The sequence below is a fragment of the Desmodus rotundus genome, chromosome 7, assembly GCF_022682495.2.
Source record: "Desmodus rotundus isolate HL8 chromosome 7, HLdesRot8A.1, whole genome shotgun sequence".
NCBI classification, from domain to species: domain Eukaryota; kingdom Metazoa; phylum Chordata; class Mammalia; order Chiroptera; family Phyllostomidae; genus Desmodus; species Desmodus rotundus.
Window position 1 is genome coordinate 102,133,922 of NC_071393.1, and position 23,858 is coordinate 102,157,779.

General features: G+C 37.6%; 1 protein-coding gene across 12 annotated transcripts in view; it reads left to right on the plus strand.

Annotated features, from left to right (window-relative positions):
- Nucleotides 1-23,858, plus strand: part of FBXO34 (F-box protein 34) — an 81,166-nt gene that overhangs the window by 29,343 nt on the left and 27,965 nt on the right. For 10 of the 12 annotated variants that reach the window (XM_053928406.1, XM_053928401.1, XM_053928407.1 and 7 more), the window contains one exon: nucleotides 23,536-23,617. The exons of the other annotated variants lie outside the window; for them this stretch is intronic. Coding sequence is in view for 4 of the 10 variants with exons in the window: in XM_053928401.1 (XP_053784376.1) it covers nucleotides 23,612-23,617 (6 nt within the window). In the remaining 6 variants the exon portion in view is untranslated. The remainder of the gene's footprint in view (nucleotides 1-23,535; nucleotides 23,618-23,858) is intronic. 12 annotated transcript variants of the gene reach the window in all.

The following is a 23,858-nucleotide window of genomic DNA, read 5'->3' on the forward strand; positions in this document are numbered from 1 at the left end:
TATTACACAAATACTAGTAAGTTCTAAGCACATTTCCACTATATGGGTTCAGAATATATATATATACACACACAGACGTACATACAAATGAAATAGTGATAATTTAAAAATATAATGAGTAAATCCGCACCCCCCTCCCCCCAAATTAAGTGTGAGACAGGAAATACCTTTTAGGAAGTCTCAATTCTCAGAACTGCTAAGTGATCAACCTGCCTTGCTGAATGTGATTCCAGAGTTTAAAAGTTGGGTATTATAAGGCATGGTCTCCAAACTCAGGTTAAGTACTTTATTTGCTCAACCAAATAAACTTGTGTGTAAGTGTATGATGTATCTGGTTACTTTATGGGATCAAATACACAAAACTGTGTCTGCTGTAATTGATAGGCAATTTCCTGGAAAGGGTGGATGATGAAGTATTAAAGATTGTGGGACTGTGGGGCCAGAATGCTTTGGTTCAAGTTATGATAGCACCACTTGCTGTGACCTTGGACAGGTTACTTTCCTTCACTATGCCTCAGTTTCCTTTAATGGATAATAACCATCCATACCTTAATGAGTTACTAGGATTAAATATAATATATTTAAGAGTTTGGAGTAAGCAGTACCTGGTTACATAGGTAAAGGTTCAGTAAATATGAGCTGTTACTACTTTCTCTTCCACCTCATGACTCTGTTCTAGTCATTCTTGAATTCTTTTAGCTACTAGTAGTTATTCAGACATGCTGTGCTTTTTTATGCTTTAAAATGCTTATGCATCAGGTCTTCATGTCTTCACTTAACTCTCCTTTAATTCCCCAAATTCAGTTAGGGCTCCATTTTTATGTTTCCTTAATACTTTGTAATTCTTCACAGTACTTTATAAACATTATTACTTCATAGTAACAGCTTTATTGAAATATAATTTCAGTTAACCCATGTAAAGGGCACAGTTCAGTGATATTCACACAAGAGTCATGCAGCCGTCGCAAAATCAATTTTAGAGCATTTGATTCAAGTCATGAGATTACTACTTACTATCATGAAGATACCAAAAAGAATCCCTATGCTCCATAGCAGTCATTCCACATTCCCCGCATCCCTCCCAGCCACTGGCAACCACTCAGTCTATTATCTTCTGTCTCTCTAGATTTGCTTATTCTGGACATTTTATATAAATGGAATCATAAATTATGTGGTCATTTGTGTCACTTTGCATAATATTTTCAAGGTTCACCCATGTTGCAGCATGTATAAAACTTCATTCCTTTCTATGACTGAATAATCCATTGTATGTTTATACCACATTTGTTTATTCATTCATCAACTGATGGACATTTAGGTTGTTTCCATTTTTTGGCTTTTATGAATAAGAAAATGTGTTTACAAGTTTTTGTGCAGACACGTTTTTATTTCTTGTGAGTATTTACCTAGAAGTGGAATTGCTGGATTATATGGTAACTATGTTTCACCTTTTGAGGAACTGCCAAACTGTCTTCTAAAGCTGCGCTATACATTTTCCAACTCCAGTGTATAAGGGTTCCAGTTTATCCATATCCTTGCCAACAGTTTTTTTTTTCTTAAATTTTTATTTATTTATTTTTAGAGAGAGGGGAAGGGAAGGAGAAAGAGAGGGAGAGAAATAAAAATGTGTGGTTGCCTCTTGTGTGCCCCCCACTGGGAACCTGTCCCGCAACCCAGGCGTGTGCCCTGACTGGGAATAGAACCAGTGACCCTTTGGTTCACAGGCTGGTGCTCAATCCACTAAGCCACACCAGCCAGGGCTGCATTGTAGTTTTGACTTGCACTTCTTTGATGGCTATTGATGTTGAGCATCTTTTCATGTATATTGTCTTTGGGGAAATGTCTATTCAGATACTTTCCCCATTTTTTATTTAGGTTATTTGTCTTGGTATTATTGAGTTATGAGAATTTATTTTATATTTCAGGTACAATCCCTTATCAGATATATGAATTGAAGGTATTTTCTCTCATTCTGGGAGGTTGTTGTGTTTTTACTTTATGGGTAAAATTAAAACATTTTTAATTTTGGTGGAGTCTAATCTTTTCTTCTCTTGTTTGAACTTTTGGTGTTGCATCTAAGAAACCATTGCCTAATGCAAGTCGTGAAGATTTATGCCTGTGTTTCTTCTAAGAGTTTTATATTTTTACCTCTCACATGTTATGTACCGGTGACTATTTTTGTCTTCCGTTACACTGTCAGCACCGTAGGTGGGCTGGGCTGGTGTTTGTCTTACTTATTTGTCCTTTGGGCCTAGTTTGAAGCTTGGAAAATGCTAAGTGTTCAATAATGATTATTAGTAATTTTGGAGAGACATTTTAAGGAGCTATTATCAAAACATTAAATCTGTGAAGGATTTAGAGAGGCTTTCTGCACAAATGAATATCTTTAACTCTAGAAGTACCTTCTTTGATTTTTTTAAAGCTAGGAACTGAACTATTCTGTTTTGTTCGGGTTGCCAGGAATTCAGTTAATACTGCAGATTAAGTTTAGGAGACTAAACAGGTGTGTTTATTAATGATTGTCCTCCTTAGTTCTCAAAACTTGTCTGTTTAGCTTTACAAAATTGGGCTTAGTAGCTGAATATTTAAGGCATTTGCTTTTAGATTTGGAGAGTTCTGTTCTTTCTCACTGCTTCTTAAAGAATGAACTATTGAGCAAACCCCATGTTTCTTTGTCATAAACAAAAATTTCATGCCACTTTCCAGGAATCTGATAATACTCCCTGTAGGTGTTGGAAGAGCCTGTTTTCTGATTATTTCTACCAGTAAAGAGGATTTTGTGGGGCTTTCCTACCATAGATTGTGTTACCCTCTCCTATAATACTAGCTTTGGACTTAGGGTGGCATCTAAAATGAGGGCTTTGGCATATAATAAATTCATGACTTTCTTTCAAGAATAATGTAGACTTTATCACTATAAAACTATACACTTAATTTTTTGAGGATGGAGAATTTGTACTTTGGTAATGAGTGATTTTATTGATAAAGTATTTGACAAGGATTATTTTATTATTTTGTTTTTTTCAGGGGATTGATAGTATGATTTTAATATGAGAAGTATCATAATCTAGTTCTTTAACCAAATGTAAGTACGTTGCTAGATGTACTTCAGAAAGAATTGTGGCGGAGAATTTTTAGGATTAAGCTAAATCATGGAGGATTAAGCTAAATCACTACCTCATTTAGCATTTTAAAAAATAATGTGAGTTTAAGATGGCCTCAGTAATAGGTATTTATTAAACATGTACACGTGTTTGTATGTATTAAACAAATTTAGGATTTTACATCAGAAAATCAAGCAATCTGAACCTTTTAAGGATACTCAAGGGAAATAATAGTATTTGGATTTATTGCTTAGTTACAGGGACATGTCTACTACTCAGGTGTCAAAGTTGCTTCAAATATGAGTTAATATATATCTCATTTCTAATGAAATGGGCTCTATGTCTATGTTTATGCTTGTGGTTTTAGTTTTTACTATGGTAACCTCTCATTCTGTCATTAAAAAACAAAAAAAACCCAAACCTGCCAGCATTGAGTGCTGTACTTTCTGTGTTGAGAATAGCAGATTAAATGAAACAACCAGCCCTGTCTCATTAATACCATCACTTTCATTGTAATCCATGAAAATATCTTTCAGATAAATTTGGGTACTAATTAGGCATAATATTAAGTCATTTTTTGTGAATAGAATCTTTCAATGAATTCTTTTCTCTTTGTTTTCCCATATCTACCTATCACTTAATTTTATGGTGAACTTGAGTAATTTTATGTTTTTGTGTGATTTTTTTTCTGTGATCCATAGCAGTCAGTTAATTGCAAAGCAAAAGCAACAAAAACAGAACACCCCGAACTTCAGCTTCCACAAATAACAGGAGATAGTTTCCACACTTCAAAGTAGTGAGGGTAAGGTGTAGATTTGATTTAAATGAATCAATTATTAGTCTTTTGTGTTCTGTTTAATCTTTTCTTTTGACTTTTAAGTAGGTTCCAAAAATATAAAATAGATTGAATTTTCTCATTTGTTTTTTCTTATTTTGTTCATTGTTGTAAAATAATTGCCTCCCTCTCTATATAATTTAGAAAAGGTTTGTAATGTATTCTACATGTTTTTCTTTATTATGTATGACCATATTCTTCCCTCTTCCCCCAAAGGGGAAAGGATTACATAGTCTATTTTTTAGAGATGAAGAGGAAAATAGAAGCCATGATAGAAAAATTTGCTTTTGGCAGTTTTTTAGAAATGCCATTTTGACACGAGATGAACCTCTTGCTTTTTGTAGCGCTTGGTGCGAGCGCTAAACTTCTTGTCTCATTGTCACCTAATCTGCCCGATAAGTTAAAAGTATGGCTTCAATCTTAAATAATGGTAACTGATACTGCCTAAAATACACTGTAAATAGCAAGTAATTTAGGGGGCCAACCCACTGTCATTGTAATCATCTTTCTAGGTTTGGAGCTCTGTGTGAGATTGGTTGGTTTTTTAATATATATATACTTTTTAATTTAAAAATATGATTTTTACTTCCTGATTTTTGGTGGAAATTATTATAAATGGTTTCTATTCTTAGAGCAAACAGGGGCAGTAGATGCTGAATCTACTGAAGAACTGCCCAAGAAGAGCTTAAAACTCTTTGGGGTTCTATTAAAAATAGCCAGTCTAAGAAGGCACTCCCTTTCAGTTTAGTTTGAGAAATACATTTCTCTCACACTTACAGTTAATTAACCTAAAATAAAAGTTCTAATTAATGTATTAGAATTACAACGGAAAAGAATGTTTTAAAAATGAGTCTTAAAAGCAAGCTGTTGAAATTGTCTTACAAAAATTTTTACTGAATCAATTCAATAGTGGGATTTCTTCCAAGACTTGAATTTTATCTCCCATTTTTCACCTTGCTACTAGGTACTATATCTATATATAAGGCTACATTGATATGATTATAAAGTCATATTTTATGTTAAGGCTCTTTTGCATTTCCTCTGTGATTTTTGCCTTGAAGCCAGTCAATAAAAGTATAGATTAATGTAATTAAGACAATACATTGGATAAAATATTGACCTGCCACAAGGACAGATAAAATGCTGTATTTTAAACCCATGTCGTCTAGTAGAGAGGTCAGTGTTTTAGCAAATAAACTTTACATTTCAGCTGAAAAGTCCTACTTTTAAATATGTATGCATGTATATAATCCATAGTTCTCTTTTCCTAACCACTTCAAAGACAAATGCGGTTTATACCATGCTTGAGAGTAAGCCATGAAATTGAATTATGTTATCACGATACTTTTTCAAACTATTGCTTAATGTTTTGGACTTTATTATGATTAGGGAACATGGAGTCAGGAAAACCTTATGGGAGAATGATTTGCTTCCTGAGGAATAATAGCAGTAGAATACCTACAACAAACTAAGCATTTAGTCTTTGTGGTGCTACTTGTTGCCTCTTTTGATTTCCACTTTTATTAAATGTTTGTGAGACACTTGTTTTTCCTGTGGAATTGTAGTGCCTGTACTTAAAGTTTTCCACTATAGCTGTTTCTGCAAAGCATCCCTTTGAAAATTATGCGATGTCAGATCTGATATCCAGCGCATATATTTTAAGTTTACAGATTATAAAAGTAAGTAATATACCTTTGTGCTTTAAAACAGGCCATATTTAGGTTTTAGTAAATGGAAACTTTCTTCACTAGTGCTTTTCAAATAGTAAAAATTTTTATTGTGTTGAGGAAGAGAATTTAGCGTCCACATTAGGATCATTTTTTCCTATATCCTATTAGCTAATTCCAAGATTGTTTAATACGGTATCCACCCATTTCATTTGGCTGCAACCTTTGCTCTCATGAAAGTAAGACCGATTGTTCTGAATTGCTATGTGTATGTGCTTTGGCACAGCATGAAGGTGCCCTTAATAACATTGCCATTGTCTTTAAAGTAGCTTGCAGTTATGACTCCAAATAAAGTTTGCGACAGAGAGGGCATGACAGATGATGGTTCTTTTTTTCCACCGCTAATGTTTAACAAGTTTGCTTTGTACTATGAGCCTTTGTGTTCTCGGACTACCTACTGTATTTTATGTATATTGTTCCTAGTCAACCAGTGTTTGCATATATGTCACTATAACTTTGACATGTCTATAGTTGATGCCTTTGGATTGTTTTTCATGGAGGCAAACAAAACAGTATATGGCAAGAAGTTGAGTGGCTTTGCCTCTATTGGCATTTTTTCCCCAACTGCATGCTCAAATACTTCTGTACTTAAATTGTTTCATACAACTCTTGTCCTTCAAATGTTCGTTTACTTGTATCTGGTTTAGAAATTTAGGAATGGCCTTTGGTTTTAATTCTTTTCCTTTTTCAATGCACAGTAGTAATATCTTTACTGTGTGGTTTCCTTTTAAATAAGGAGTTTCTATAGAAAAAACTTGCTGGCTGTTTGAATGGCTCTGTTTTAGATTGCTGAGAGATTCTGTACTGACCATGAAGGAAGGATATTATTTGTGCCATACTTTATTCTAGTATAAATAACTTTATCAAGTGATGTAGGAAGAGAAAGTAAATACTCAATGCAGAAATCAGGAAATCTTTCTTACTGCTGTATGAGGTTATCTTTGAGTGATGTATTCCTCATTAACCTCTTTAAGAAAAGGAGACTGACAGTCACCTTCATGGTGACCCTCCAGTCACCTCTGAAAGGGAGGATCAGAGAAAACAAGCATTTTGCCTAGAATTACAAGCACATGGCTTGTAATAGACTGACTCTAAAGCCAGTACTTTCTGTTCTTGATGTATCATTTTCCACCTAAAGTGGCTTACTTCTTAGGGTCAATTTGTACTTGGGGAGACCCACTGGATACCATAAAATATTTAATGTTTTAAATAAATTAGCCCTGGCTGATGTGGCTCAATGGATTGAACACAGGACTGGTAACCAAAAGGCCACTGGTTTGATCCTCAGTCAGGGCACATGCCTGGGTTGCAGGCCAGGTCTCCAGTTGGGGGCGTGCAAGAGGCAACCGATTGATGTATCTCACACATCAGTGTTTCTCCTCTTCTCTTTCTCCCTCCCTTCCCCTCTTTCTAAACTGGTAAATAAATAAAATATTTAAAATTAAAAAAAATTAATAAGTAAATCAGAATTTGATGATAAAGTATGAGGAGGGGGACTCCCCCCCAAAAAACTGAAATTACCATCTGGAGGTTGGGCCCATCGTAGTACAGGCTTCCACCACATTGTAAGTGTTCTAGGAACCCATCTGTATCAGTACCAGCTGGGATTGTTGTGAGAGGCTGCATTTGGCTTCAGTGAAAAATTTTTGAAGACTTTCAGTGAGTTTGCCTATTTCATGATGGGTGATTTGCGAGCTACACCTGCCTACACCACGCTAAGTGTTCAGCAGTTTTTGATCAAAGGCATGACCGTTGTGCTCCACCCTCCTATTCACGCAGTTGCTTCCCTGATGAAAAAATTACTCAAAGGGAAACATTTTGCTGATGTGGAAGAGGTAAAACAAAAAACGGCAAAAGCCCTAAAAGGCATAAAAATTGACGAGTTCAAAAACTGTTTTGATCAGTAGAAAAAAATGACTTGATAGGTATATTTCATCAAATGGACAGTACTTTGAAAGTGACTATAGTTTAAACATGTAGGAATACACATACAATTTGTTAAAATAAATTCCAGGGGTGCTTTTTTTTGAGGCCCCCTTCATATACTAAGGAACAAGAATAACTTGTTTTTAATTTCTCACAAAGTTCATTGATAATAATCTTACCTTTAAAAGTACTGTTGTAGCACCTTAACATGGATTTTTAAATTAGATTTTTACATTAAGGTTCTTCCATAATTGGGTTATTATCTTCATTTTACAGATGATGAAACTGAGCTGGAAGCTTGAAGTATTAAGTGCTAGCAGTGAGGTTCAGGTTTTCAGAAGAAAACAGTGATTTACTGTAAATAGAATCCATTGATTTGGAATCAGGATAACTTCAGGCCCTAGTATCAAGTCCTCCTTAGTTCCCTTATCTTTAAAATGAAGAGGTTGAAAAAAAAAAAAATGAAGAGGTTGAACCAAGTGATCTTTAAATGTCTCTTTAAATGCTCCAAAGTGGTAATGCTTTAAAAGCTTCAGGGGTCCATGAATTTAAATGAGAGACTGTTAGATACTTATTTTCACTAATCTCTAACTGAAATTTATCATTTTCTTCAAACCACAGCAAATCAGCAGTCCCTGTGACTTTGTCTTTATTTGAAATCATAGATATTCTTATATTACACAGCAGTTGTTGCAAATATTTTTAAAATGTCATTTATGTTGGTCACAATTTGTAAATTAATGATAGTTGATAGACTTGTCATTAGAGTTTGTTACTTTATATATTAAAGAAATGAGTATGTTTAATACTCTAAGTTTTAAAAAAATATTTTGATAACTATATTTAATGTAATTGGTTTACGTTATGTGTAGGTATTTTTGCTTTAAAAATTGTGAGTCTGGCCCTGGCCAGGTAGTTCAGTTGTACCCATATGCCAAGGTTGTGGGTTTGATCACCAGTCAGGGCACATACAAGAATCAGCCAATGAATGCATAAGTAAGTGGAACTACCAATTTCTCCCTCTCCCCCCTCAAATCAACAAATAAAAACAAATTAAAAAAAAAAGTCCGAGAGAGTCTATAGTCTCTATTTCCTGCCAAAAGAGTTTATGGCACAAAAAGGTTAACTACCCTTGAGCATCAGGTTCTCTGCAGTGACTGCAAAATGCCCCAGATTGATTCTAGCTGTGAATGAAAGAACTTTCTGGACAGTTTTGGGGGAGCTCTGTGCAGATTGATGAGGAGTTGCCTCTGTATCTCTCTCTTTGGTGATGGAGTATGATTATGTGGCTTTGCACTAATACTGAGCAAGCTCAACAGAAGCAAAATGGTAATGATAGAAATAGTCATCTCTATTTTGCATATTCTTTCTCAAAGAATTAAGTTTCTAAGTTGTTTTATTTGAGGGATGTAGGAAATACTTCTTATTTGAGGTTATCTACTGTTGATTTTGTAAGCAGGAGTACTAGCTTGCCAAGAATAAAAGTTACCCACACAACACATACACTGTACAAAAATATTTATTTCTGAAACAAAAGATCAGTTGGAAGACTGTATTACTTTAAAAATATTATTGTATTTGCTGTTGAGTTTTTGTGTGTGTTTTGTTTTTTCACCTTTTTTCTTGCTTGGCCCTTAATATATAATTTATGTATTAATTGAATATGAGGGAGGGGATAGTAAATTCTTCATATTAGTAAGAAGTAGGAGTATACACACAACTCAATAGCTTAATTGGAGCACAAAGACTACTGTAGTTCTGTCCTGCCATGAGGCTGTTATTCCATTTGTAATGCATTTATCTTTGGATAGGGTGGGATTTGCATTCCCAAAGTTACAATGAGTTTCCAGATCCTTATCAGTTAGTATTAGGAGTGACTGTTTTTAGTGGTGATAATGAGGCAGCTATTCCCAGGAGGAGACTTAGTCACTGGCAGATTTGTCAGAACCCTGAAATAGTTTGTGAAAGCTCAGGATGGAAAAAGCAAGCTGTTTCAAAAACAAAACAAAACAAAAAACTCAAGCTGTGATTTTGGGGGGAGGGTGAGATATGAGGATGGATGGAGGTGGCAAGAAACCAGATAAACTTCCCCAAAGTCTGCAAGCTATCCAGAAGATGGGAAAGATTAGTATTATTTACCTAAAGCACTCTAGTGTGAACATGAAGTTTGAGTGTGGTAAGATTAAGTTGGTTAGCAGCCACTAATCTGGAAGTATGTTCTCTGTGTACATTGGCAAAATTTAATTTGAGGAAAAAAGGAGAAATGATTCTGGTAGCAACTCGTTTTTGTTGCCAGTTTGAGAAAAAGTTAATTTTATGCCAAGAGGATATTTGACTGGCATTAGTGCTGCGTGTGTGAGGAGTGTTCATGATCATACAGGCCGCATTGCCATTACTGACTAATAACGAAGACCAGATAATCTTTTCCATGACGAGGCAGAATTAAGTTGAGAAATGTAGATCATGCCTTCAGGTATGTATGCCATCTCAATTTTAAGTGCAAAAGGAATCTTTTTTAAGATTAGGGTTTCTTCATAGCTACCTGCCTGCCTGCCAACATAACAAGCTGTAAAACTTTGTTTAGTTTTTCTTAAGTTCAGTAGTGATTGTATACCAAATCCAAACAAATCAAATCACTCTTAAGGAAATAACTGAAAATGTGTAGCTGCCTTGGCTGGACTGACAGGCTCAGTTCTCTGTGCAGCATCAGCATCAGCCAGTATGGAGGTGACCAAGGATGTGACCGCATTTACTTATCTAAATTGTTTTGTAAACTCTGACCATAACTACTTTTCTAGCTAGATGAGAGTCAGTGTGACAGCTATGTAAAGGATAAAAATAAATTCTATCCAATTATGTTAAAATAATATATCATATTGCAATTTATATATACTGAAAGGTTTTAATTTAGTGTCGACAATAATAAAGGTGTGAAAGATATTGAAGATGTTGCATCCTTAAAGGATGCACTATGGAGTTTGTTGTGTTCATTGAATTTTTTAAAAAGATTTTATTTATTTATTTTTAGAGAGAGGGGAAAAGAGAGAGTGAGAGAAACATCAATGCGTGGTTGCCTCTTGTGTGCCCCCTTTTGGGAGCCTGGCCTGCAACCCAGGCATGTGTCCTGACCTGGAATTGAACCTGCGACCCTTTGGTTCATAGGCTGGCACTCAATCCACTGAACCACACCAGTCAGGGCTGTTCATTGAATTTTTCATGAGGTTAAATGGAAAGTCTTGTTGAGGTAAGCCATGTCTAAATCTGTAGAAAATTTTTGTAAGATTTTATTTGAGCCAAACTGACCATATGCCTGGAAGCAAGATCTCAACAGGCCCGAGAGTTTGCAGCTGCTTTTGTGCATCAGGAATTAGGGAATTATGCATTCTCTTGAGGGTGGTTACTTTGAAAAAGACATTCCAAAGATGTGTCAAGCTAGGTGGTTCCCTCTCTGAGGGGTCTGAAAAGAGGAATTTCAAACATGCATTCACCTAGTTGCATAGAAACAATGGACAGGGATTACTTAAGGCATAACTGAAGTTATCTTCCTGGGGCATGGCTGTCCACCATGACCTGCCCAGTTAGGAATTTATGATCCTATTGCTCTGTTAGGTTGAACCCTCTTTTTGTCCACAATCCCTGTACTGTTCTGGAAGAATGTGGGCTAGCAGAAGGAAATCCATTGTGATATACGGAGTAATTTGTTCTAAACTACTGAGGTAACTCCTGCAGGGCAACTGCCTTTTCTTTAGCTGGGTCAGATTGGGTATCATATGATATAAGAACGTTCCTAAGTAATAGTTGGAGTTACAGATGATTTTGAGTATCAGACAGTAGTAAGATGATTGGTAGTGACAATGAGTCAGTAATATATTTCTGTTTTAGAAAAATTGGAAAATACAAGTATGAAAGGAAAAAATATATTGAGAAAGTTTGTAAACTGGGAAAGGAATCATGAACTAAAGCATTCTGAACTTTTTCTATTAGTTTTATGTTTTCCTTTTGTATTTTTAATCAAAGTATTGAGTGTGCATAGTTTAAAGATTCAGTAGCCCTGTAAGACTTGTTTTGAAAGGCAACAGTTTTCCCACTTCATCCCTCACTTGCAAACAATTCAATTTCTTTTTTTTAAAAAAGATTTTATTTATTATTTTTTAGACAGAGGGGAAGGGAGGGAGAAAGAAAGAAAGAGAGAAGCATCTATGTGGGGTTGCCTCTCACACCCCCCCCTCACTGGGGACCCGGCCCACAACCCAGGCACGTTTCCCGACTGGGAATCAAACCGGTGATGCTCTGGTTTGCAGGCTGGCGCTCAACCCACTGAGCCACAGCAGCCAGGGCAACACTTCAGTTTCTTATAGCTGATTCTTTTTGCATTTATCTTTCGTTCTTGGAAGGGAGGAAAATTATTTTTCCTACTACCTTCCTAAATTCTCCAGCTTGGGCCCCGTAAATTGGATTGACAAAAGACAGATTAACAAGAGAAGAGCATACAAATTTATTTAATTTAAGTTTTATGTGACAAAGGACTTTTATGAGGAAATGAAGACCTGAAGAAGTGGTAAAAGGCTGGACATTTTAATGCTGGATTTGATGAAGAAGAGTAAAAACATTACAGGGAGAGAACGGGGTCTTCTTGCCAATGTTGTAAAGAATGTTGGGACAACTGTAATAGCATAATCAATAAAATATACTAAAAAAAAAAAGAATTACAGGCCTGCAAATCTGTTAGTGTGCAAGCAAGGTTTCTTGGTGTTATGTTCTCATGGAAGAGGATGGGCCTTGTTGAGGTGGGGCGGGGGCAGGAGTGGCGAAGGCATAGGTTCAGGGTAAAGCAGGGTATGAGCAGCCAAAGGCAGGGGTCAGGAGCACGCAGGGTGGCCAGAGAGCCAAGAGCGCCAAGCCCCCCTGAGTTCTTTGTTCAGAGGATTTATATAGTTGGCAGGATGAGGGGTGAGGGGTTTACATATTGATTGACAGGTAAAGGTGGTGCTGGCTTTGGGGTGGGGCATGAATACCCAAAGGTGTTAATGAGCTGCTTCCTTTGGGCACTGCAAGCCCCTTCTGGCCTTTCAGGCCTTGGGATGACAGCACAGTTTCAAGTGCTTTCCTTCCCAGGTAGTGGAAATGATACATAGAATTTTAAGGGCTTCCCTCCTTCCTGCCTTTATTTCCCCTCTGGCCTCTCATTCTACTGTCACAAAAAGTCATGTAAAATTGTGATAGGACAAAAGAGTATGGGCAAAGAGTAGTGAACTGGAGAAATTTAGCCAAGCCACTTCCTTTGGACTTTTCCCTGTCCCTCCATCTTTAGAGATAAGGATGCTCCTTTCCTGCAACTATAGGTAGGGCACTTCTCACCTGAGGGTCTTAGTCTTAGGACCTGCTTCAGGAAAGAAGGGAGGGTCAGAGAGTCCTCCCTGCATGTGCGGTTTCTCAAATTAGTTCAGCCTAAAAAGTTAAATATGCCAAGGTGTCATACTTTGGGGTAGCAAGTTCTGAACACTGTCATTCTTAACAGCATTCTTGTATTCTGATTTCTCAGCTTCAGGGATTATTTTTGGATTTCCTATTATGGCAGGCAAGGATTTCGGCTTTTTCCCACATCCCTGAGTACCCTCCTTGTTCTCCCATCCTAGTGTAAGTGTTCATAACTTTGCTTAGATAGGTATTCAGTGTTTACACAACTAAGACTGAAAGTGCTATTCACAGTTAAGCCACGTAGTAACCTATGAACACTTTTATTTTTCTATACAACTTTTGTTTTTTCCTGAAATTTATATCTTTCTTTGTTGTTGTTTAACTTCTCAATCATTTAGCAGGTCCTTGAATAACATCATTTTGTTCAATGTCATTTGTTCAGCTTTGATTGTTTCATGATAATGTTGCTGAGGGGGAAGAAAATCAGCTCCCAGCAGGGCCACTGTGCATTTGGAGTTTGCACAGTCTCCCCATGTCTGCATGGATTTTCTTCCTGGACTAACCTTTTCATGTTCCTATGGTATTGAGTGTTTCATGTCTACTATGTATTTTTAATTGTTAGGAAAGCATGCTTATGCTCATTCTCACTCTCATTTCAGTCTTTTTTTTTTAAGCATACTGTTATTGCCTCATGTTTGTAGTATTAATGGTGTGTTTTCACCTAGAGTTTTCTTCTGCATGCATAGTCTCTATCAGGACCAGTTACATAATTTGCAGGCTGAGAACAGAGTATAAGAATGTGGGGTTCCTGTTTCAACTTTTTTTTAAAGAATTCCAAGACAACAACAGTAGGGCATTAACCCTGACATGGAGCTCTTCTAAGTACATGGTGCTACATGACTGCCCAGGTCAGCCTATGAAGCTAACCCTGCTTTCTCTTCCAACTTGTCTTATCTGTTTCCATCTCTGTCTTTTATGCTGAAGGTATCTAACAATTCTTGGCTGTTTGCTAATATTTAAGAGTGAGATCCTGACTTCTGGTCAAGATGGTGGCAAAGGTAAAGCCAGCTTGCCTCCTTGCACAACCACATCAAAATTATAACTAAATGTAGAACAACCATCACTCTGAACCATCAGAAATCTGGTTGAATAAAAGTCTGACAACTATGGAATTAAAGAAACTTCATCCATCCAGACTGGTAGGAGAGGTGGAGACACGGAATGGTCTGGTCCCACATCCATGTGTGGTGAATAAAAATTAAGAGGGATATCTCAAGAGTGAGGAGTCCCAGCCCAACATTGGACCCCCCAGCACAGGGTTCCAGTGCCAGGAAGATAAGTTCCCATAACTTCTGGCTGCAAAAACAAGCGTGATTGAGTTGGTGGAAGAAACTTGTGGAGTCCCAAGCAGTTTCTCTTAAAGAACACACACAGACTTACACGGTTGCATTCCCTCTGAGCTCCAGCACAGGGGTAGTAGCTTGAAAAGCACCAGTGGCATACAGGGAGGAAATAAAGTGTCTGGAATTAAGGCAGGAGCTGGGGGCAGGTTTCTCCCAGACAGAAAGATGAGCAAAGGCCATTGTCACTTCTCTGAGCCCTTCCCTCAGGGAGCCACAGAACCGGCAGGTGGGTGCCATATCTGAGACTCCATAAACCTGGCTAACACTATTTGCCCTGCCATGGAGATCCTTTGAGACTCCATCCACCCAACTTATGGGCCCACCGAAACTGACTGTGACTTTTCTGTATGAATGGCTGGTCTTAGCCCATACTCCACAACTTCCTAAGTCCTATCAAACAAGCAACATCTAAATGACTCCAGGTCTGGCACTAGCAGCAGCCAGCCTAGATTCACAGCTTTGCTTTACCTGGGAATTTTTAAGCCCAGCACAAGTGCCTCCATCTCTGATTCCTTTATAGCTCATGCAGGGTTGGCCCTGGGCAGAACACAGGTGGGGACTGACTTTAGCCTACACCACCTGGGAAACCTCACACCCTGTGCACCCAGTGGACAGCTCCAGACCACGTTGGAGCACCACCATCCTGCCCCTACACAGCTAATCCTCCATAGAGGGCAGAGGTTGGTGGTCATTGGTCACAGCCACTCCTTGAAGCCTACTATTGACCTACCCACAGGAATCTAGCCTCAACTACAAGAGAGGATGTACTCGACCCACACGTAGGGTGCACCTTGAGTACCCAGCTTGGGTGATAGGGGAGGCTATGCCACTGGACCCTGCAGAACACCTGATGCATTAAGCTACACTACCAACTCATAGCAGCTGTACCTAATACATAGAAACAAACACAGGGAGGCTGCCAAAATGAGACAACCAAGAAACCTGGATGAAGATGAAACCTGGCGAAGATGAAAAAAAAGATCAAAACTCCAGAAAAAGAGCTAAATGAAATGGAGATAAGCATTCTATCAGATGCAGAGTTCAAAACTCTGTTATAAGGATGCTCAAGGAACTTAGTGAGGACCTCAACAGCATACAAAAGATCCAGTCAGAAGCAAAGGATACGCTAATTGAAATAAAGAACAGTTTACAGGGAAACAATGTAGAGTGGATGAAACTGAGAGTCAAATCAATGATTTGGAATATAAGGAAGAAAAAAACAGCTAATCAGATCAACAAGAAGAAAAAAGAATCCAAAAAGCAAGGATAGTGGAAGCTGCCTCTGGGACAGCTTCAAGCATGCTAACATAAGGGTGCCAGAGGAGAAGAGAAAGAACAAGAAATTGGACATCTATTTGAAAAAAATGAGAGAAAACTTCCCTAATTTAGTGAAGGAAATAGACATGCAAGTCCGGGAAGCACAGAGTTCCAAACAAGGTGGACCCAAAGAGGCCCACCCTAAGACACATCGTAATTAAAATGCCAAAGTTTAAAGATACAGAGAGAATCTTAAAAGTAGCAAGAGAAAAGCAGTTAGTTACCTACAGGGGAGTCCCCATTAGACTGTTAGTTGATTTCTCCAAAGAAACTTTGTATGCTAGAAGGGATTGGCAAGAAATATTCAAAGTCAAGAAAAGCAGGGACCTACAGCCAAGACTGTTCTACCCGGCAAAGATATCTTTTAGAATGGAAGGGCAGAGAAAGAGCTTCCCAGACAAGGAAAAACTAAAGGAGTTCATCACCAAATTATTGTTATATGAAGTGTTAAAGGGACATACTTAAGAAAAAGAAGAAAGTCAAAACTGTGAACAATAGAATGGCAGAAAATACAGATCTATCAGCAATTGAATCTAAAAAACAAACTAAGCAAACAAGAAGAACAAAGACGGAATCATGGGTATGGAGAGCATTTTGATGGTTGCCAGATGAGAGAGGGGTATAGGGGAGTGGGTGAAGAGGCGAGGGGATTAAGAAGTACAAATAGGTAGTTACAGAATAGCCATGGGGATATGAAGTACAGTACAGGAAATGGAGTAGCCAAAGAACTTGCATGCATGACCCATGGACATGAACAATGGTGTGGGGATTGCCTGAGGGAGGATGGGGGCAAAGGGGGAAAAATTGGGACAACTGTAATAGCATAATTAGTAAAATATAATAAGAAAAGAATGAGATCCTGAAAAGCCGATTGAAATCTCTGCATATGCAAGTAGGACTTATCCTGTGTAAGCTACACTTACCAGGTGTAAAATGACCTGGCTGGATTTAGTTAGGGAATTTGTCAGTATTTTTATCTTTTTCTTCTTAGACTAATCACTGGTCCAGTTCCCCAGGGAAGTCTCTTCTAATCTCCCCTGCTTGGACGCGAAGCCTTTTGGGAAGACTGTTGATAGAAGGGGATGAGGACGGATGGCTTGTGCTGGCACATAGAGCCAATTGTTAAATTTTCAGGGACTTTATGAGCCTCTTGCTGAATACAATAATTATTAAAGTTATATAAACCTACACATAAATGTTATGTTAAAAATCAAGATGTGGTAAATACTAATAACGTATCATCTTGAGATTATTTGCATCTAGCTATATGGTGGTAATATGTGTAATAATAGACTATTGTGTATTTTTTTTTCAACTCTGCATTCAGTGACGACATTTAGTAGCTTGAAAGCAGCCAAGGAAACAGTATTTATACCACAGGAATCAGCAAATATTACACATAATATTGCCCTTGTCTGTCCTTGCTGTCACCCCCACCCTTAAGTAAAACATTTATTTACCACCGCACCATGAGTTGGAATCTAGTACCATGTTACACTGCCTTCACTTTACCTGGTGGTCTCTAGTCTAGAGACCCTCCTTAACCTTCCTTAAATTTAACCCTCCTTAAATTACCTTTAGCCTTTTGCAAGGGTGAGGAAAGGGCATTTGTTTGCCTGAGAGAGCGAGAGAGGGGATCTGGGAAATGCATTTCAGAAAGATCTTTTGTTAATTCTTCCCATTTTATCCCTGCTGAATCTTTTGGGGGAGTGCTCCCTGACGCTTACCTTAGGATCCAGTTTTCTTGGGTCTTTGAGTCCTTTACCTCCTGTCTGTTTATTTTCCAGCTTTCAAAAATGTAGCTGTAATCTTCATTTCTCTGCATCTCTGTGGGTTTATAGCTTTAAAAAAGAGTTCCTTGGCATTTAAATCCACCATCCTTACTCAGAAATGTAGGATATAATTCTTAAAAAAAGGTAAATAGCCCCAACAATTTAAAGGGGTTCTAAATAGGCTTAGCCATTCCCCTCTTGGTTTGCAAGTCACATATAAGTACAGTCTGGAAAAAATTCTGATTCTAGAATTTTTTTCATTTCCATAAAGGGAGAAGTAACCTACGGTAATCAGGTGTTGAACCAAATGATCCATCATAGTTTTTCATATGGATGTGTGGGAGACATAAAGACATGCATGAAACAGTTTTATGTCACATAGTTTGGTCTTGAGGACAGTTGGAACAGTAGTATCTACTTGTTGCAGATTCTGTAGCAATTCCAGTTGCCCATCAGTGGCTGGATCTGGTGACCTGTTCACCTAATCCTTTCTGAAGCAGGCTTCCTCAACTAATGAATCTTCTAATTTTGTGACGTTGTCTTCACTCTTAACCTCTTCTGCTCAAATTCAGAGTGTACCTCCACCATTAGGTTTGATGTGATTGGTTAGGTTGATTAGACGCTCATTACCCTTCATTTCACAACAGGCCACCTCATAGTCCACTAAGTTCTCCTTGGAGTATTGATGGTTACTTTTGATTAAGGCCAGAGGAGAAAACTCATAGGATATACCAGGGTGGCAACTTAAGTAGAAGAAATTGCCTGTCGTCTCTCAGAGAGGTGTGTGGGCCCTTGGACACTTAAGAAACTCGTGGATCCCTCTTTCTGAGGAATGTATATATTTATGTATATTTTAAAAAAGATTTTTGTGCTTCAAGACAATGACAGCTGTGGCTAAAAAGAATAGATATCTGATCAAGTTCTGTTTGACACTGTACATGTGAAATAGATTAGATGACCAATTAAAGCTGCTTGTTCAAAGCTGGGAAGATGGTAATTATTTCTAAAGATCTAGTGTACAGGGATATTTAATTGCTAAATTAAACATTTCTGAAAAAAAGGAGGTTCTGAACGCAACTACTCCTTGTTGCTCATCCTTATCTCCTTCCTTCACCATCTTCTGTGTAACAAATAAAGGTACCCTTCTCACCCCTTACTGCCCACTTCATAGAATGAGACCCAGGTCAGACTTTTGTATGTGCTAATGGCTATTTTTTTATTTTTTATTTTTAAATTCTTCATAATTTCTGATGAGCTCTTGCCTGGGAAGAATTGCTTCTCTATCTCAGGATATATGGGTGGGTGGTGGGGTGGGGAGTTAGGCCAGGTTTTTCCATATTGCTCTGTGCTCAGGAGCAACATTCTGTAGAGTCTGAAAGGATTTTTTTCTGGGTTTTTAACTTTTTTTACATAAAATACATATAAAAAATCTTTCAAGAGTACAACTATTAAATTATCCGTATCACTTATTTGACAAATCACCTTATGTTAAAAAAAACTACAATGTTGAGACTGTCTTGGAATATCTAGATTCTGTAATGGTCATGCTTGTTGTAATTTCTTCCTCAGAAGCTGACCTGCATTTACCTTGGCATTGCCCCACAGTGTGCATTTGAAATGGGAAATCTATAGTCATGATAAGGGGCCTCATTGGCACGATTTGGGGAGAATTATGGTGGTGTTATGGTAGGTTTAAGAAAAGCTCACTCTGGCAGTGGACTGTCAAGGTGATAGTGAATGCCTGCTCAATCAGCAGCCTCAGAGGAGCTCCTTTTCTCAGTCCTCGATGGTAAGCCAGTTAGCCCTAAGGTAGTGAGTGTGGAACAGGGAGCTGCTGCCACCTCTCTCACGGTTTGAAATGGCCTAAGCTAAATGGTAGGGTGAATTTTTTTGCCAAACTTATCAGCAGGTTTTTTTTTCTGCCTCCTCTCAGTTATGGGACACTTTCATTTAAGAAAAAAATTCTTAAGGTGAGAAAGTTAAAAAAATTTATGCACAGTCATAGTATTTATTAAAACTTTTGTTAAAACTGTCTTACTGATGAAATAGCAGATGGCTGTGATAAAATAGGAACATGTGAACTGTGAAAAAGAAACTAATGCAGATTGAATCATAACTTAAAATATCAGTAATAAGATTCACTGAAATGTTTTTTCCTTGGGTTAACTATTAATACTGTGTTCTCTTTTCATTTACCTTTTGACAAAACCAAAGAATAAAAAAATGAACACAGAACAAAGGACCACAAGTGGCTTTGAAATTTACTCTTGAGATTTTTAGGAAACGGACTTTCCAAAGTCAGAGAATCTTGAAATAAGACAGTAACTTGTAAGAGCAAGGCTGAGTTGTCAAAACATGGATTATAACTTTAAGAAATACCTGGTCCTCTTATAATATAAGGACTATCAAAAGGATATTATCCACAGATGCCTTCAAATTGCAAGGGCTTTAACATCCATCCCCTCGTATCCTCTACCTTAAAAAAAAAATAGGTGTCGCTGGTTCGATTCCCAGTCAGGGCACATGCCTGGGTTGCAGGCCATGTCCCCAGTAGAGGGTGCACTAGAGGCAACCACACATTGATGTTTCACTCCCCCTCTTTCTCCCTTCCTTCCTCCCTCTCTAAAAATAAATAAAATCTTTTTTAAAAAATGATGATTTTCTTTATATCCCTTGCACCATTGCCCAAAGTAGGTATACGTGACCTTTTGCCGAGACAGCTTAGAACATTTCTAACAGGTCCCAGTGCTTACTTAGCTCAGTGCCAGGCCCCATTAGGCGTTCAGCGGTTGTTGAATGGAGAAATTATTCAATACTTCTTTCTACTGGTGCCTCTCATATCCATCCATACTTGTCTCTGTAAAGGTGCTCCAGGGATCTGTAAAAAATTCTGACCCAACCACGCTGCTTCCCTTTTAAATATCCTTCCGTGGCCCTCAGCTACTTAAAAGTTTTGCCTCTCAGACTTTTTTCCTTCTAAAATTGTTTTTGATTATATAAAATTAACATATATACTGTGGTCAAAAATTCAAACAACACTGAAAATAGATGTAAAAAAAATAATGCTCCTTACTCTCTTTTTCCAAATATTTAGTTTGCTGGGCATGTACTGTATTGACTAGTCTCCCATTTACTTTTTAATTTTGATGTAAATCACATACAATAATATTCATCTTTTAAAAGTGTATAATATAGTCACAAAGTTGTGCAATCATAACCTGTAATTCTAGGGCATTTTTATTATCCCCAAAAGAAACTCTGTACCCACTAGCAGTCACTCCATCTCTCTGCTCCTCCTGTCTTGTCTGCCCTGGTTCCAGTCCCAGTCTCTGTCCCACGTCTGGCTCTCCCCTTTCAACACTGGCCCTGGGCAACCACTAATCCACTTTCTGTCTCTGCAGGTTTGCTTATTCTGGACGTTTGCCTACGGTTGGAATCATGACAATATGTCATATTTTGTGTCTAGATTTTTTTTTCAATTAGCATGATGTTTTCAAGGATCATCCACGTTGTGCTGCGTATCAGTATTTCATTTCTTTTTATGGCTAAATAACCCATTGAATGTACATAGCATAATTTATTTATCCATTCAGCCACTGGTAGTCATCTGGATTGTTTTCACCTTCTGGCTACTTTAAATAGTACTGTTATAAATTTCTATGTACAAATATTTGAGTGTCTGTTTTTGGTTCTTTTGGGGGTATACCTAGGAGAACTGCTGAGACATGTGTTAACGCTGTTTAAATGTTTTTTTGTTTTATATTTAATTTTGATATTTTATCTGGTAAATTTTTCTGTTAGACCAAATATTTTTTAAATTGATTGCTTGACTTGAAAGCCCTAGATAACATGTAGTTTGCAAATTATGACAGATTTGTGTTTCTTCCCTTTGACTATTTTTTAAAAAATTTTTATTGTTATTCAATTACAGTTGTATGCCTTTTCTCCCCATCCCTCCACCCCACCCCTCCTTTGACTGTTTTAATCTTTTTGTGATATGATGGCTGGTATCTTTGTTTATTCTTGGCTCTAATTTGGGAATGTTTTTAGTATTTTGCTATTGTGAATGCTATTTTCTATACATTTCTGGTAGGTTTCTTTTATTAGGGTAAAGTTTTTTTTTCTACTTCTAGTTTGGTAAGAATTTTTTAAAAAATCTAGAGTACATGCTAAATATTATTTCCTTTTTAAGAATATGAGATACACATCTTCCCTTTAAATTGTTGATGTTTCAGGAGCTTGTGTTCCTATTTGCCTTGGTTTTTTCCTGATTACTGAAGTGGAGTTTTCTTCACATCCAGACTGTTGGTCACACATACACAAAATCTGAAAACCAATCTGAGAACATGTGTTTTGGAACATCTGTAGTGCCGAGTTCAGTGATGGTGTAGAGCTGTACCTGTTAGAATATAGCCCCACATGTTTATTTACTTCAGTCTTATTCCCTTCCTTTTTTTCCTATAAGCTAAACAATTTAAATTATTGCTATTCATATTCAAGAAACACACTCCTTTTACACACTCTGTAATTGGTTCTGCTCCTCCCACCTTATTCCTGATAAAAAAACAAAGCTTCAGTGAAGTAGCAAATTATCTCTGTTTATTAGGGTGCTCATCACCATAGTAACAAGGAGCCAACTCATACTTGAAGTGGGGCATAATGCTTGCCCGTTGCTTTTCTAAAGGACCTAAAACAGTCCAAATACCCTTTTGTAGATTAAACAGCAAGGCCTATGCAAGGTGTATCTCAACATCCTCAGCATGTACAAGATACAGCTGAGATAGTTTGCAGAGGAAATAAAACCCCCTGAGTTGAGGTTCCATCACATTTCAAAGACTCCAAAACATGTCCAGATGTTCCTTATTTTCTGCCTGAGGGTAATCATGTAGCTTCCTGTTAAGGCTCATTAACCACTCCCTTTCCCCCAAATCTACATGGAAGACAACTGGTCTGGGGGAGTAGAGAATTCAATGGGGCAAAAGCAAAAAAGTGATTTTACATTTTGGCCAGATTGTATAAGTAGGGGCCACATATAATCTTTGGTTTAAACATATTTCGGTTGCATTTTGAAGTGCTTTGTCTTAGATCTTGCTTTGAGAAAAGATTGTTTGGGATCTACATCTTAAAGACTTTCCTTAACAGTTGTGTTTAAAGCTAAGATCTGGGGAGAGGATTGGTGGGGAGAAAAATAGACCAGGATTTGAGATTTTTTGCCTGAAATATTTTCCCTGATTTTTGGAGGATGTCAAAAATAAATTACATTTTCAGGTACCTATAAAATATATCTAATATTTAGTTTAGTAATAGCATTAAAGAGCTTAGGAAAATCAGAGTATAATTTTGGACTAGCCAAATAATTTTCTTTATGGATAATGATGACCCAGAAAAGCTAAGTTTATTATCAGGAAAATAAGAGACTTTGAGATACTATATAGAAAAATTCCCAATAATACAAACTCTGGGGGTATTTTGATATTAATTAGAAATCAAAGACCTCATAAAACAATTGGTATAATTTTTATTCAACAAATATTGTGTCTAAAATATACTGTTTGGGGCCCAGTAGATATAGCCGTGAACAAAACCAAGTCTTCCCCTAGAGTTGTGCACCAGCTCAGGAAGATGTACCAACGTGGACACGTCAACATGGAGAGGAGGAAGGAAATGCTGCAGAGAATATAAAGAAAGGACAAAGGGAAGAGGGAAGGCAGAGGAATAGGACTCCTTTAAGTGGATGAGCAAGGAATGCCTCTCTAAAAAGATGACATTTGAGTAGAAATGTAGAAGAAATTTAGAGTGGCACAGGTAACTGTCAGGGGGAAGACAAAGGAAACAGCAGCAAGTGTGAAGGCTTTGAGGTGGGATAGTGCTCTATTTGTTTGAGGAAGAGAAAGAAACCAGTCTTATTGGAGCAAAATAAGCAAAGGGAAGAAAGACATGTAGAAAATGAGAAATAGGGAGGGCCATCTTAGGGGAAACAAGAGGAGGGTGTGGCAGATGAAGTGATGGACGTCCCTTTTTTCTTTCTTACAGGACCATTCTGGCTGCTGAATTTCAGAGTAGGTCCTGTGGGGAGCAAGATTTGAATTGAGAGACTGGTAGGAGACTAATGCAGGTAAGAAATGATCGTTGCTTAGGACAGAATGGTAGCCATGATAGTGGTGAATGGTACCTGGATTCTGAATATATTTTGGTGACTCAGGGTTTTATGGTTTTAGCAATTGGAAAAATAGGGTTGCTGTTTACTAAAATGGGGACGATTTTGGGAGGGTAGTAGTGAGGTGTGCACAGGGAATCAGGAGTTTGATTTTGGACATGTTGAGTTTGAGATGCTCATTAGACATTCATATTTTGAA